The sequence below is a fragment of the Pogona vitticeps genome, chromosome 1 (assembly GCF_051106095.1).
Source record: "Pogona vitticeps strain Pit_001003342236 chromosome 1, PviZW2.1, whole genome shotgun sequence".
NCBI classification, from domain to species: domain Eukaryota; kingdom Metazoa; phylum Chordata; class Lepidosauria; order Squamata; family Agamidae; genus Pogona; species Pogona vitticeps.
The window spans coordinates 281681562-281696287 of NC_135783.1; the positions used below are offsets into that span (position 1 = coordinate 281681562).

Below are 14726 nucleotides of genomic sequence, written 5' to 3' on the forward strand. Positions count from 1 at the left end.
GACCACTTTTTTTTTTCTTTTGCCTCAGAACCAGCTTTCTCTATAGATTGCTGCTGTCCTTCAGCACTAACTTGCAACAGTTGCGAGCTAGAGTCTACCCCCCTCTGCTGGGCCTCTCAGCAGGCAGGCTAAATCACTTCTACTTTACAATTTTGCCTCAGCTTTTTCCCGCCAAAACAGAATGCCTCAGAGCTCCCTAATCTAGCCCCCAATCTGAGGTTACACGTTCTTCTACTAGTGCACCCCCCCGTGAGGCACACCTAGAAGATTACCTACGCGCTCTCAGATTGTCCCTGACTAGACCCCCCTTGCTCTGGGCACACTTGCCAAGGCTTTGCTGGACCGCTGGACAACTGGACCAGTCGTATCCCACACACTGGACACCAATCAATGTTACAAACCCAGACCTACTGGGATCTGCCACACGTTAACTAAGCTGCCACCAACCATTCCCTATAAGAAGTCACACAGACCAGGGATGGATTTTCAACAAATAAAAGAGTAAGGTTTATTTAAAACAACACACAGGCAAAATAAAATGATCAGGTGAATAAGATATAGTAACGTGGCTTAGTCTCATTCATACATGCACACAGTTTAGTTCACACAGAACACTTAACTTGAAGCACAGACCCTGAACCTATCAGTTCTGGCTAACCATACAGACACCTGAACCTATCAGGTTGGTACTGACTGGCACACAGTAGTACCCTGTCTGACACACAGACTCCCACACCAGCTTCTTCTTCCCAGCTGCTGCTTCTTCTTCAACTTCTCCACACACGCTCCACATATATATACAGTACAGCCCCTCCTCCTGATGTCCCGCCTTCCACTCCCCATAGGATGGAACTTTCCCTCCAAACCCATGACAGACAGGTAACATCAGTGCTGTATGTAACACCTGCCTCCTCTGGGACACTGTCACTAGAAGCACCAGGATTCTCCTGAAATAGAACCTTGAATACGGTGCATGGCTTTCAATGATGCAAGCAGAGGCAAATAAGGACCTTTTGCTGACTGGCATGCATCCTGTGAGGCCTCTGTAAGTGCATATGGCAGGTCTGCTGTACAGGCTCCCCTCTTGCACAGGGAGCTCCCATTTTCCCTTGTCCAGTAGGCCAAGGCATTGCCTTGGGCTTAGCCATAGACTGCCTCGTGAGGTTCTCCAGATACACTGAAGGCCCTGGATCTGTCCTCTTGATGCAACACATCTCCAGCAGGTGCATCCCAGAGGTGAGAGAAAAGAGAGAGCCAAAGAAGGATAAAGAATAAGAAATAAGAAAGCATATAGAGAACTGAGGGAAGATAAGGAACCGGAACTTAGACTGGATTCTTGAGTTGTCCTCACCATCAAAAGGAACCAGGGGCTCAAATATGATTGGCTTTAAGATTCTATCAGGTGGGTAGGACTAAGCACTGTAAGGATGTCCTTTCCCTCCCAGTAGGAAAAAATATTCTTTTCACTATGTGTTATTTGGAGGGCTTTTATTTTTGGTGGTGGGCACTTGTAATCATTGGCTTTCTGGATGGCACGGTGGTATCAGTGTAATAAAGGTATATTGTGTCTGAAGATAACTTGTTGCTTTTGTGTATAACCTCTAGGACTTTGAAGCCTTGACACCAAATCTGCTAGCTAGAACTGTTGAAACAGTGGAAGGTGGGGGCATTGTCACTATTCTTCTGAGAACAATGAACTCCCTGAAACAGCTCTACACTATGACCATGGTATGGTTACTTAAGAAACTTTGATGTATCCTTAACCGATAACTGGCTTGCTTTGCTATGTAGGTGAAAGCTGAAGAGTAAAAATATAATGCACATGCAAGATGGTGGCCTTAGCAACTGACCAGAGAGTCTATCTGAACATTAGGAAGAACTTCCTGATGGTCAGAGCTGTCCGGCAGTGGAATGGGCTGCCTCAAAGGGTGGTGGAGTCTCCTTCTTTGGAGGTATTTTAGCAGAGGCTGGATGGCCATCTATTGAGAATACTTTGATAGATGTTCTCGTGTGGCGGGGGGTTGGACTGGATGGCCTCAGTGGTCTCTTCCAAATCTATGACTCTGTGACTACAGGGTTCAGGAAAACACTCCCCAAATGTGTTCTTATCATCACTGTTTTTGTCTTGGCGCTTCCTGATTTTGGAATACTAGCTGGGGTGTTCGGGTTAGGTTGCCTTCTCCTATAACGAAATGGTCTATGTTTCTAGGATTTATTCGCGAAGGCTTTCACGGCCGGTATCTAATGGTTGTTGTGGGTTTTTCGGGCTCTTTGGCCGTGTTCTGAAGGCTGTTCTTCCTAACGTTTCGCCAGTCTCTGTGGCCGGCATCTTCAGAGGACAGCACTCTGTGCTGGCCACAGAGATTGGCGAAACATTAGGAAGAACAACCTTCAGAACACGGCCAAAGAGCCTGAAAAACCCACAACAACCATTTCTAGGATTTGTCAACGTGTAAGACAGTGACTTGGAGGACATAGTAAGCACATCTCTAGATACATACCACAAATGTTTCTGAAAACTTACTTAGCTGGCATGAATCTGAAATGTGGGTATGGCCTCACGCACCATTTGTTTCTACTTAGCCTTTTCTTTCAAAATAAAACGTGAAACATTTAGAATGTGTTTGGCAAAATGTGAGCAGAGTAGCATAGTCTCAACAGCGGTGGTGTGATAATTCGCTACTCTCTGTTTTGCGGATTATGTATTTTATTTTTCAAAGAGGCCTTCAGTTTTCATATGAAAAACTCTTTCTTTTTGTAGGATGTACATTCTCGCTACCGGACGGAGGCACATCAAGATGTGGTTGGCAGATTCAATGAAAGGTGGGTTGTGTGGGTTGTTTTGAGCATACCTGCTCCCAAGGGTATATCTGCCGGTAAATTGTATTTATCTACTTAAGCGATGTGTTCACTGGGCATTCTGGTCAGATCTGGTTCCAGATCTGTTTAATATTGCAAACCAAAGGTTCGCAAGGCTTCAGTGGAAGTACTGAGGAACTATGGATTACCTTTAGGAATAATGGTGATCAGAAAAGTGATCTGATCGCTTAGAGTAGGGTGGGCAAACCTTGACTTACCGGATCTTTGGGTAAACAGATCACTTTAGCTTTCCCTATTATGGGATTGTGGGTATACTATTGTATTCTAAAATGTTTAGAGGATAAAGTGTTGCACCTCCCTGACTTAGAAGAGCAAGCACTGCTAAATGTGTACTTGTTTCAGTGTGACAAATTACTGATTAAATCAATTTGATGCTACATTTATTTTTGCATTCGGATGGACAGTACTGGGATATGGTGTGATGTGGGCTAAATACTCTGTTTCCCCGAAAATAAGACCTAACCTGAAAATAAGCCCTAGTATAATTTTCAGGATGCTCGTAATATAAGCCCTACCCCCAAAATAAGCCCCAGTTAAGTGAAACTCTGCCCTCCATCATTGTGCAGCAACCAGAAGAAGAGGACGTGACTGTATTTGAATAGATGTAGATTGTTGTACATGGAAAAAAAAATTCCCTGAAAATAAGTCCTAATGCGTTTTTGGAACAAAAATTAGTATAAGACCCTGTCTTATTTTCAGGAAAACACGGTAGAAAATGTTAAGCTGGTTCTTTAGCACATGTGTTGTGTTTGTGTAGCAGGGACCTCCATCTGGTTGTTTTTTAAAAAAGATATTTTAAACTGTGCTTCCCGTCAGCCCTAGCTAATACAGACACCAGTTGGAGATAATGAGAAATTGCATCTAAGAGATCTAATCTGGAGGATAACAGATTGTGGAAGTTTTTTTTTTTTTACATAGGATGGATATATTCAGACTTTAAGGAGAATGGGCTTGCAGTGATAAAATCTGAGAACCTCTGATATTGTCTATTTAGTGAATTTACTTCATACACTAATGATCTTCCAGACCTCGTGAGTAATGCTTTAGAAAGAGGTGCAACAGTCTACATAATGTCTAGAGAGAAAACCTTGTCACAGTGCATTGGTCAGCATCAACTCGGACTTTGTCAGCCTTTTGTGAAATTAGCCTCCTTCTGTTCCCCAGGAACATCACTTCTTATTTGCTTAGACTGAAGCAGATGTGCTTTTGTAAAATTCATTGAGAGCTTGGAAAACTTAGCTCTTTAAAATTCAGACCCCTAATGACCAGTACCAATACTGGCTGGAATCTGAGGAATCATTGATCTGAAAAACTAATTGCCATTTATTTCCCCATGTTGGAATGAGCCAAGACAAATGGTTTTTGCGATTGCTGTGGTGCCTCGCAAGACGCTTCTTCTATGGCCGTACTTCGCAAGACGATTCCCCCCCACAAGACTGATGCCTCACAAGACGAAAATAATTCATTTGTCTTGCGAGGTTCCCATAGGAATGCATTGCAATGCATTCCTATGGGAAACCGCTTTTTGCAAAATGAAAATTTTGCAAGACAGCGCTACTCGCGGAACGAATTACTTTCATCTTGCGAGACACCACTGTATCTTCCATCATATGGTGTCATCTGATCTTCAGGCTGACCACCTCCCTGTTTACCTGTATATCCCAGATCATTAATGAGTAAGTGAAAAAAACGATCCTAAAACTTTGTAGAGGTACCCCACTGGAGCTGATAGGAGTGGTATTTCCAAGTAACTGCTGGGGCTCAGGTTGAAGTAAGCTAGGACAGAAGCTATTTGTGCAGACTTGCAAGATGTACCGTACATAAAGATTTCTTTTAAGTCATTTTATTTAGGGGAATATATATCCTATGAAGATGAGCAGCAAAAAGTGGAATAGTTTGTGGGCAGAGAACAAATATGGAGACTTTTCTGCTAGAATTATGCCAAAGCAAATGTGATATGAGGTTTCCATGGAAAGCGTCAGAAATGTTTCCACACAAATGCATTCCAACATGGTTGATTTTATTGCATCCTTTATTTCATCCTGCAGGTTCATTCTGTCTCTTGCCTCTTGCAAAACCTGCATGGTAGTTGATGATCAGCTTAACATTCTCCCGATCTCTAGCCATGTTGCAAACATACAAGCTATTCCTCCTCGGTCTCAGGTGGGTACTTTTCTGATAAAAGCTGTGGGTTTGGGGCTTTGTGTTAAAACTCAAGATTATTTTGGACTTATCTAACCCATATTTTCACACCACTTTTTGACTAGCAGCAGGACTCTTTTCTCTTTTTGAAATAAAGTGCTTTGTAGAAGATGTGAGAGATTTTTATGAACTGCAAAAAGTGGCCATTTTGTGCCTCCTCTTGGGTTGGGAAAGGTGGGGGTGACTACTACTTTTTGTCCTCGCAGTCACACGGGGAGAAGAGAACTGGGAAACAATGGAAAAATCCATGGCCCTGGTGGCCGAGCCATGCGGAGTTGTAGGTGAAAAACGGGACTGTTCTAAGTGCATTGATACACTTCCATTACTCCACTCCTTCCCTTCTCCCTTCTGCAACTCTCTGCAATGTCCCCAGATCCCCTCTGGAGGGGCTCCTAGGTGTGCAGAATACAATTGGATGTAGATAGAAAAGGTAGGGGAAATTGTCAGTGGAATAGCACAGCTGGAGCCTGGGTGATGTGTAGCCAACAGATTAAAAATTCTTATCCTTTGACATATTTTGGGGAGGAAGATTGCTATTGCCACAGGGAGGGTGTGTGCTCGCACATGCAACCATACTATTTCTTGGCTAACATGTAAAAGAGATGTGCCTGGCAAATTCCAACTTGCCAAGAACTTTTGGACTTAACATCTAAGAGTAACTTTTGTGGCAAAATCCATCATGCCATGAACTTTTTGGACTTCTCACTGGTGCAAACCTGATGAAGTGGTTTTTGAACCATAAAAGCTCCTATATTGTATGATAATTTTTAGTGGTCTCTAAAGCTATAGCCTATTTTTGCATTTGATTTCCACAATATATGTCATAATTAACCAGTCTCATACACTCTTGGTTCATTTTTGTGTTTGCATCTTTGAAATGACATTAACAGGCTAATCTGAATTTCACTTTCTTTACATTCTTGTCACTATTTCATATTTTGTAAGCACTCTGGATTTTATTGCTTTGGGAGATAATTCAGCAAAATTTATACAATGTATATCCCTTAGGTGTGATCAGAGTCGTTTGATTAAAAGCTGCAGGAAAATGTTCATTTGCCCAGCTTCTGTTGAAATGAACTTGCCATGACTTGTGCTTTATTTATTTATTTATTTAATTTATATGCTGCCCACACTACCCAAAGGTCTCTGGGCGGCTTACAGCATTTAAAATACAATAAAGTTATGTAGCAATTAAAATACAATTAAAATATATATAAAATTGCCATCGGACCCACACTTTAGGGTGTTTGTGTTTGCTTTAGAAGTAGCAGCTCTTTATTGATATGTGCAACTCTTTTTCTCCCCGATAGGAAGACAGCCTGAGTCCTCAGGATATAGAATTGAAGGAGTTGAAAGAAAGTCTCCTGGATACACAACCTGTAGGCGTGCTGGTTGATAGTTGTAAAACCTTGGATCAGGTAAGTGAGTTCAAACGGGGATAGCATACACACGTGGTGGCTTAGCTACTGAAGCCTCCTTTGCTTGCAGACATTTTGCTAGAAGGCTGCTAACTGGTACACAGTACCAAAATCCAATTGTACCAACGCTAAGAAACCTTGATGGAGGTGGCCCTGCTGACTCCAAGGTGTTGTTTTTAATCTTTGGAATCTGAAAATGGCTTGGAGCCTGTTTGAAGGACTAATTATAAATCTGTTTCTTTCTAAAGTTCTGCCTGACAGGGTGTTCTGGAGATGCTGTTGCCTGCAGAGGTCTGTTTAAACACATAGAGAAGAGCTCCAGAATGTTTGATTGCACTCTGCCTAGAGCAGAATTCTGGTGCTTTCTTGGTTTTTAGGAAAGGTGTTGAGGCATTCTTTTAACCTAGCATTTTAAGTTACTTTTAGTATATTAATGTTTTCTTAAGCAGTTTTATTGTTTCAAACATTTATTAATAATGTTGGCTTGTCCTGCATTGTTTTGTATTAGATTCATGGTGTGTCGCTCCACTGTCTTTTTAGCAAGAGAAAATGGTGGTATAAAAATGCTACGAATGAATCAGTAGGTTGTTGAGAAGAGCAAGTAAATGGAAGCAAAGACTAATAACAGTAGATGTTGAAAAATTTAGTTCTTGCTCAGTATGTATAGTTTTATGTTTGAAAAATTGTGGCTAATGAAACCTAAGCACTAAGCATAATTGGTGTAGCTTCTATTAATGTCTCCTCTCTTTCTTTTTTATTGTTGCGAAACCGTTTTTCTTTAACAATCTCAATCAAAATCTAGCCTGATTACTTGTTTCTGTATTGGTAGGCAAAAGCCGTTCTGAAGTTCATTGAAGCCATATCTGAGAAGACCCTGCGAAGCACCGTGGCTTTGACGGCTGCCAGAGGGCGTGGGAAATCAGCTGCTTTGGGGCTGGCCATAGCTGGGGCAGTAGCGTTTGGGTAAGTTACTCCTGGGTATTTTACGAAAGAAATATTTTTGAGAACTGGAATCTTCATGTTTGTTTGTCCAAAAGGAGTCTTTTTAATCAGTCGTGGAACATACTTAGATTCATTTGTAATTTATTGCCTGAAATCAAGTTATAAGTCGGGATGGTGCAGCTATGGCAGAAAATGAAAGATTGCTTAGCCTTTCACATGGGATCCTTGTCTCTATTTAGTTAAGATTGGAGCTGGGGTGATTTTGGAGTGGCTATGTGTATGTTTAAATGTTATATATACAGTGCAAAATACATGATGATACATTTGAAACCTCATTTTTTCAAGAAAACTGCAGGTTTCTTTATCATAATATACTTTGCATTGGTGTTTTTCCTTCCATTTGAGCTGTTTTGACATATAACATACAGAGTTTATTCTACCATTTTGGTGGGCAACAGATTGTAACATCTGTTTCATCTTCTCTCTCTCTTTTTATAGCTACTCCAACATTTTTGTCACATCCCCCAGTCCAGATAACCTTCACACCCTGTTTGAATTTGTATTCAAAGGCTTCGATGCTCTACAGTATCAGGTAATACCAGCAGATACCAGCTTCAATCCGGAGAGTCCATTTACAAGAGCAGAATGCCGTTCTGCTCATGCCGTCTCCTAATGCAACTCAATGTTCACCCATCTCCTGACCTTCAAGGACTCTTTTTCAGGAAGAGGGGCAACAGGGGTTGTGCTACTTCCTGAAGAAGTTGGAAAACAGGACACCTGGGTGTCAGTCTGGGATGGGGAATTAATAGCCCTGGGTGGCTGTTTGTGGCCAAGATGTCAGATTCAGTCTTCAGCTCCCATAATGCTTTATCATGAAGCTAATGGGAACTCCAAACACATATGGAGAGCCACAGACTGTGCACCGTTGCTATATGGATTTGAAGAACGGTGCTTTCTGGAGGTTTCTGAAACCAAAATCAGATAATGAAGGGAGGGTTTGATGTTTGCTTTTTTAATTTGCCATGAAAAATAACAGCTGGTGAATTTCCAGCATTTTGCATTACCTTGAAGCCCAGTGGTGTTTTCATACCAAAAAATTTATTGAACTCTGCCTTTAAATGTAGCACTGTAGTTGTCAATGAAAGGCCAGGATCTAGCAGGTTAATTCTGCTGATGAAAATGGGAGGGGAGAGTCCCTCTTCCCATGGCTGCCCAGTATGCAGCTAGTTTGGGATATTGCAGAAGGTTGTAGGAATTTGCTAAGGGTTGGATGCCAGCATATTGTTGGATGTTTTAAGTTATATAAGGAGCTTAGCTGGCATATAATAATCATTTTTAGCAGCATAATTTGTTAGTTGGCTTCTCTTGTTAAGTAGTTGAACTTCTACAGTTGTGTGATCTCTTTGTAAGCTACTCTGGCTAAGTATAATTTCAAATACTTTAAATGTTGCTTTTCTGAAATTTTTTCTGAATATGAAGACTTGAGAATGAATTCTGTTGTGGTATGTTCTTGCCCTCATTTATAAGCTTTCAGGTGAAGTAAAATAGTTGTTGCAGCTGTGTTATGAGACCAAGATGAAGTTAAGGACAGAATGTTCTGTTCCACAAATCAAAGTGCAAGCCCCATTAAACATGGTGAGGCTCGCTCTGGATTGTATAGGATTGTGCGGTTAGCTAGGTTAAACCAATCAGTTTGCTGAAGCAGGTTCTGTTTGCCTTTCAAAGAAAAGTAAGATTGATTTCTTAGGTGGTTCAGAAGATGACTTTAAATTAATTGCCTGAATAATATTCGTTGTATCTTTCCTGGGAACAGTTCTACTGGTATTTTAATGAAGAGAACATTGCTGCTCTAGCAGTCGGCCTATGGAGTGCTTCCATTTGTGCATGCCATGCATATATTCAGCGTGCTGTGCATATCAAACGTACCTGTGCATAGTTGTGATTTAATAACCCTTTCTACAGTTTCCTCTGAATTCGGGATTGGCAGTTCATGGTCCTTCAGAAGCTGCTGGACTGAATCTCCCACAGTGCCTCACGATTGTCCTTTTAATGGCTAGGCTTGATGAAAGTCGCAGTTCAACAATGTTTGGAAAACCACAATTGCCTTTCTCTGATTGGGATGAGCAAATGCTAGAGATAAATGTATCTTGAAAATGTGCTCATGTCAGTTAACCTTTCTTCTTGTTTTTCATGGCTATTGTAGAGGAGTGTGTGTATGAATGTAGAGGACACAGTAGTTTTTCTCCTTGTATCCGAAGCATTGGATTTTGATCCACGAAAACTCACACTGAAATAAATCTGTTAGTCTTGCAAGTTCCACAGCTTTTTGCCACGTTTCCCCCTTTTTCTTTCTGGCTTAATCTTGCCAGTATGTGAGGAGGGAAAACAGGGATGAGCTTGCTAACTCCACCATTACCACCTCCATTTCCGATTTTCTTCAATACCTCCTATGCGGAAGGCGACTTTCTGACACCTATTTTGTTTGTAGGGGCTCTCCTTTTTAGAAAAGTGCCTCTGCATTGGAAGAGTGATAAAAGCAAAAATGCCACCCCTCCTTGTGCTTTGTTTTTTTGTTACATGTGCCATGGAATCATTTCTGAGTTAAGGGGAAGCTCACAGGGTTTCCAAGGTGTGTGAAATGTTGAAAGAGTGGTTTACCATTGTCACCACCTTCTTGGTAAGTTTCCATGGCTGAAGGGAGATTGGAGCCCAGGTCTTATGAGTCCTAGTCTGATACTGTCCATTACGCATACTGACCGTCCCTCACACATTCACTTTAACCTTATTTAGAACATCTGAATAGACATAAGACATAAGACATAAGAAATTTATTTGTCATTGCGCTCACAAGTGGGTGCAACGAAATGAGGTGCTCTTCCCCAAGGTAAAACTGGACAACACTACAAAAAAAAAAATTAAAATATACACAACTTTCACCATCCAAATATAGATACCCCGTTTTCTCTCAGCAATTAAAAAGTCCACCAAAAACTTATGGCCCCGCATTTAACCTCAATACTGCACTTGGGTAAAAACTGTTCTTGAATCTGCTCGTCCTTGCTTTCAATACCCTGAATCTCCTTCCTGATGGTAATAGTTTAAAGAGCTGATATCCCGGATGAGAGGAGTCTTTCAGTATGTTAGATATCTTCCTCTTACATCTGTTCTTATACAATTCTTCCAAAGAGGGGAGTGAACAGCCAATGATGTTTTGGGCTGTCTTGATCACCCCTTGAATTGCCTTTTTCTCTGCCACTGTGCAGCTCGTGAACCATACACAGAGACAGTAGGATAATATGCTCTCAATCGAACTCCGATAGAAGGTGATTAACAAACTCTCAGTCAATTGTTGCTTTCTAAGAATCCTTAGAAAATACAACCGTTGTTGTGCCTTCCTGATTAACGCAGCGGTGTTTGCACTCCAAGTCAGGTCATTTGTTATGATAGTCCCAAGAAACTTACATTCAACCACCTGTTCCACACAAACTCCATCTATATACAGTGGCTGAATGTCTGCTCTTTTTTTCCTATAGTCCACTATGAATTCCTTGGTTTTTTGGATGTTAAATAAAAGATTATTTTTTTTGCACCAGCGGGATAGCTGTAATACCTCGTCCCGATACGCAGACTCATCATCCCCAGAGATAAGTCCTACTAGTGTAGTATCATCTGCAAATTTGATAATCCTATTACTGGGATGGTTATTGGTGCAATCTGATGAATAAATGGAGAACAGTAGTGGACTAAGGACACAGCCTTGTGGAGTGCCAGTGCTGAGTATCTTGTCAGTAGAGATGTAGTCATTCAGTTTAACCCTTTGTGGACGATTTGTTAAAAAATCCCAAATCCACAGACAGATAGAATCTGGAAAATCAAGATCTTTAAGTTTGTCTATTAATCTGTGGGGTATAATGGTGTTAAAAGCAGAGCTAAAGTCCGCAAACAGCATTCTTACATAATTCCCTTGTGTTTCCAAGTGGGATAAAGCCATATAAAGCACAGTATTGATTGCATCCTCGGTTGATCTATTTTCTTTATAAGCAAACTGAAGCCCATCAAAGGAATCAGGAAGGCAGGAGATAATATATTTCCGAACTAACTGCTCAAAGCACTTCATTAAGATTGAAGTTAGTGCCACCGGCCTGTAGTCATTCGGACTGTTTGTAGGCAACTTTTTAGGCAGTGGAACGATGACGGAAGCCTTGAGACAGACGGGAACTGCGCATAGTGTCAGGGATCGGTTAAAAATTATAGTCCATATCCCGGCTAGCTGATCAGCACAGTCTTTTACCACCCGACCAGGAATTAAGTCGGGTCCAGCTGCTTTTCTGGAGTTAACCACTTTCATAGTCTGTCTCACATCCTGCTCATTCACAATGAAGGGGGGACTCTGCTGAGTAAATGATGGCAAACGAACAGTTTCAGTTTGATCGATCTCGAATCGAGCAAAAAAGTTATTCAACTCCTCAGCCACCTCCATGCCTCCGCCCGAGGAAACCTTTTTTGCTTTGTAGTTTGTTAGTTGTTGAACCCCCTGCCAAACTTGCCTCATGTTATTGCTGAGAAAGCAGTCTTCAATTCTCCTCTTGTATTCGGCCTTAGCTTGCTTAATGCCTCTCCTCAAGTTCGTTCTTGCTGCACTGTAGTCTAGATCATCCCCAGACTTAAAAGCCTTATTTCTAGCATACAACAGGCGTTTAACCTTCCCGGTCATCCAAGGTTTTTGATTGGGATAAACCCGGATACGTTTATCCACTGTGACCGTGTCAATACAGTGTGCCATATACCCTAACACTGCAGCTGTATGTTCTTCCAGATCAGGATGGTCAAAAACTTCCCAATTCGTTTGTTCAAAACAGTCCTTTAACTGCTCCATTGCTCCCTCCGGCCAGCTTTTCACTGTCTTGACTACTGGCCCTGACTGTTTTCTCAGAGGAATATACTCCGGAGCTAAAAACAGGGACATATGGTCAGACTGGCCCAAGTGTGGCAATTGTAATATCCTGTATCCATTTGCAATATTCGTGTAGACCTTATCTAAGGTGTTCAGCCCCCTAGTAGCACACCTTACATGTTGATGGAATTTGGGGAGGACTGCACGTAGATCTACATGATTGAAGTCTCCTGCAATAATGTATACAGCATCCGGAAATTTACTTTGCAAGTTGCCAATTTCATCGCCCAGATGACCCAGCGCCAAATCCGCATTTGCATCCGGCGGAATATAAACAACAAGAATAATTACAACGCTGAATTCCCGTGGAAGGTAAAAAGGTCTGCATTTAACAGACAGATATTCCAGCTCCAAAGAGCTATGACGTGTTATAATCTCTGAGTTTGTGCACCAGCTCTCTCTAACAAACACGCACAATCCTCCTCCTCTGCACTTCCCCACATTCCTGTCTCTGTCCAAACGATGTAATAGGGATTCGGTAGTTAAAATGGCCTATTAAAATAATAGAGAAAGAAATTTTTTTATTAAAAAATGTATTACATATTTGAGTCTGACTTTGCTTCTTATGTTTCTTTTCAGGAGCATTTGGATTATGAGATTATTCAGTCCCTCAACCCTGAATTTAGTAAAGCAGTTGTCAGAGTAAATGTCTTCAGAGAGCACAGACAGACTATCCAGGTAGATATGCTTCATGACAGTCTTGTTCCTGGCACTCTTTAGATGCCCCAGTCTCTTTGCAGAAGCTCAGATTGAATTTTATTACAACAAGCCCCTTTGCCTCAAGGCGAAGACATATCTCGGAAAATGAAAAAGGTTGTGTTTAGAGATGGAGGTATATGAATATGAATGTCCTCCTCAACAGGTGCAGATAATGAGGGTCTAGTCCCCTGGAGCCAGACTGACCACTCACAATTCCACCGCTGCCACGAGCTCTGCGGTGCCTTCCTAGCTTTCTGTTGCTTGCAGTGGATTAGCCACTCTTTGACGTGGCAGAGAGGCTCGTCATTCTGCGCTCTGCCAGGACTGGCTAATCTATTGCAAGCAACGGAGCGACAGGAAGGCTCTGCGGAGCTTGTAGCACCTGCGGAATTGTGAGTGGTTGGTCTGGCTCCAGGGGGCTGGACCCTCACTATCTGCACCTTTTTGGGGGATATTTGTATGTCTGATGACCAATTACTAAACAAAAGCAAACTAACTTGCAACTCCCTCGCTGGGCATTTTTAAGAAACAACTAAAAACATTGATGTATAGGCGGGCCTTCCCAACAGAAAACCCTTGACGATCTTTTTTCTTATTCTGTTCTTTATTATTATTATTTTTTTATTTAAGTTTCTGCTGTAAAGTTTTAAAATTACATTGTTGTTTTTACTGTAAGCCGCCTAGAGTGGTCTAATATGATCAGATAGGCGGGATAGAAATAAAATAAATAAATAAATAAATAAATACGAATACCAATACAGTGGTGCCTCGCTTAGCGACGTTAATCCGTTCCGGAAAAAACATTGCTAAGTGATTTCATCGCTAAGCGATATTAAAAAGCCCATAGAAACGCATTAAAACACGATTAATCTCCTTTTATTTTCTATTGCCTTTAGATCAGGGGTGTCCAACCTTTCACCTTCCCTGGGCCACATTAGAAGAGGAAAATTTGGTTTGGGCCGCACATAAATTTGGTTTGGGCCTCATGGGGGGGCAGCCCTAGCCGTCCTCCACAGCCCCGCTCCAAGAGCGCTTACTGGCAGCTGCGATCTCAGACAGCAGAGGCTGCTAGCTTCGACTCCAGTGGCTTTATGGGGCCGGGAGGGGGTCCACCTATTGATGGGGATGGCGCAATGCAGTCACGCAGCCTCCCTGTCCCCTCCCCTCCCACTCCTTTCCTTCCTTCCCTCTCCCCCCTCTACTGTTGTGACATGCCCCAGCCACATTCCGGCCGCAAGCGCCGGCAGTGTAACTTGAAACTTTGGAATTTCTTTAAAAATAATAAATTGCACTGGGCCACATTACGAGCTGACCCGGGCCGCGGTTGGACAAGCCTGCTTTAGATGGTGCTAAGCTGATGTTATAAGGGAAATATAAATGAGTTCTAGATCTGTCTGTTTCAGGCTGACCCAGCAAGCAGATAGCAAGGTGCTATTATTATTTTGACTCATTATTTTCCTTCTTTGTTGGCCAGTATATCCACCCTGCAGATGCTGTGAAATTGGGGCAGGCTGAACTGGTAGTGATTGATGAAGCTGCTGCCATCCCTCTCCCTCTAGTGAAAAACTTGCTGGGCCCGTACCTGGTTTTTATGGCTTCTACCATCAACGGGTAAGTGTTTTTCTCTCTTG

At 42.0% G+C, this 14726-nt stretch overlaps 1 protein-coding gene across 1 annotated transcript in view; it reads left to right on the forward strand.

Annotated features, from left to right (window-relative positions):
- Positions 1 to 14726, forward strand: part of NAT10 (N-acetyltransferase 10) — a 50771-nt gene that overhangs the window by 13514 nt on the left and 22531 nt on the right. The window contains exons 5-12 of the mRNA XM_020782827.3: positions 1606 to 1728; positions 2762 to 2823; positions 4929 to 5043; positions 6393 to 6500; positions 7330 to 7463; positions 7941 to 8034; positions 12976 to 13074; positions 14570 to 14706. Coding sequence (XP_020638486.3) covers positions 1606 to 1728; positions 2762 to 2823; positions 4929 to 5043; positions 6393 to 6500; positions 7330 to 7463; positions 7941 to 8034; positions 12976 to 13074; positions 14570 to 14706 — 872 coding nt within the window. The remainder of the gene's footprint in view (positions 1 to 1605; positions 1729 to 2761; positions 2824 to 4928; positions 5044 to 6392; positions 6501 to 7329; positions 7464 to 7940; positions 8035 to 12975; positions 13075 to 14569; positions 14707 to 14726) is intronic.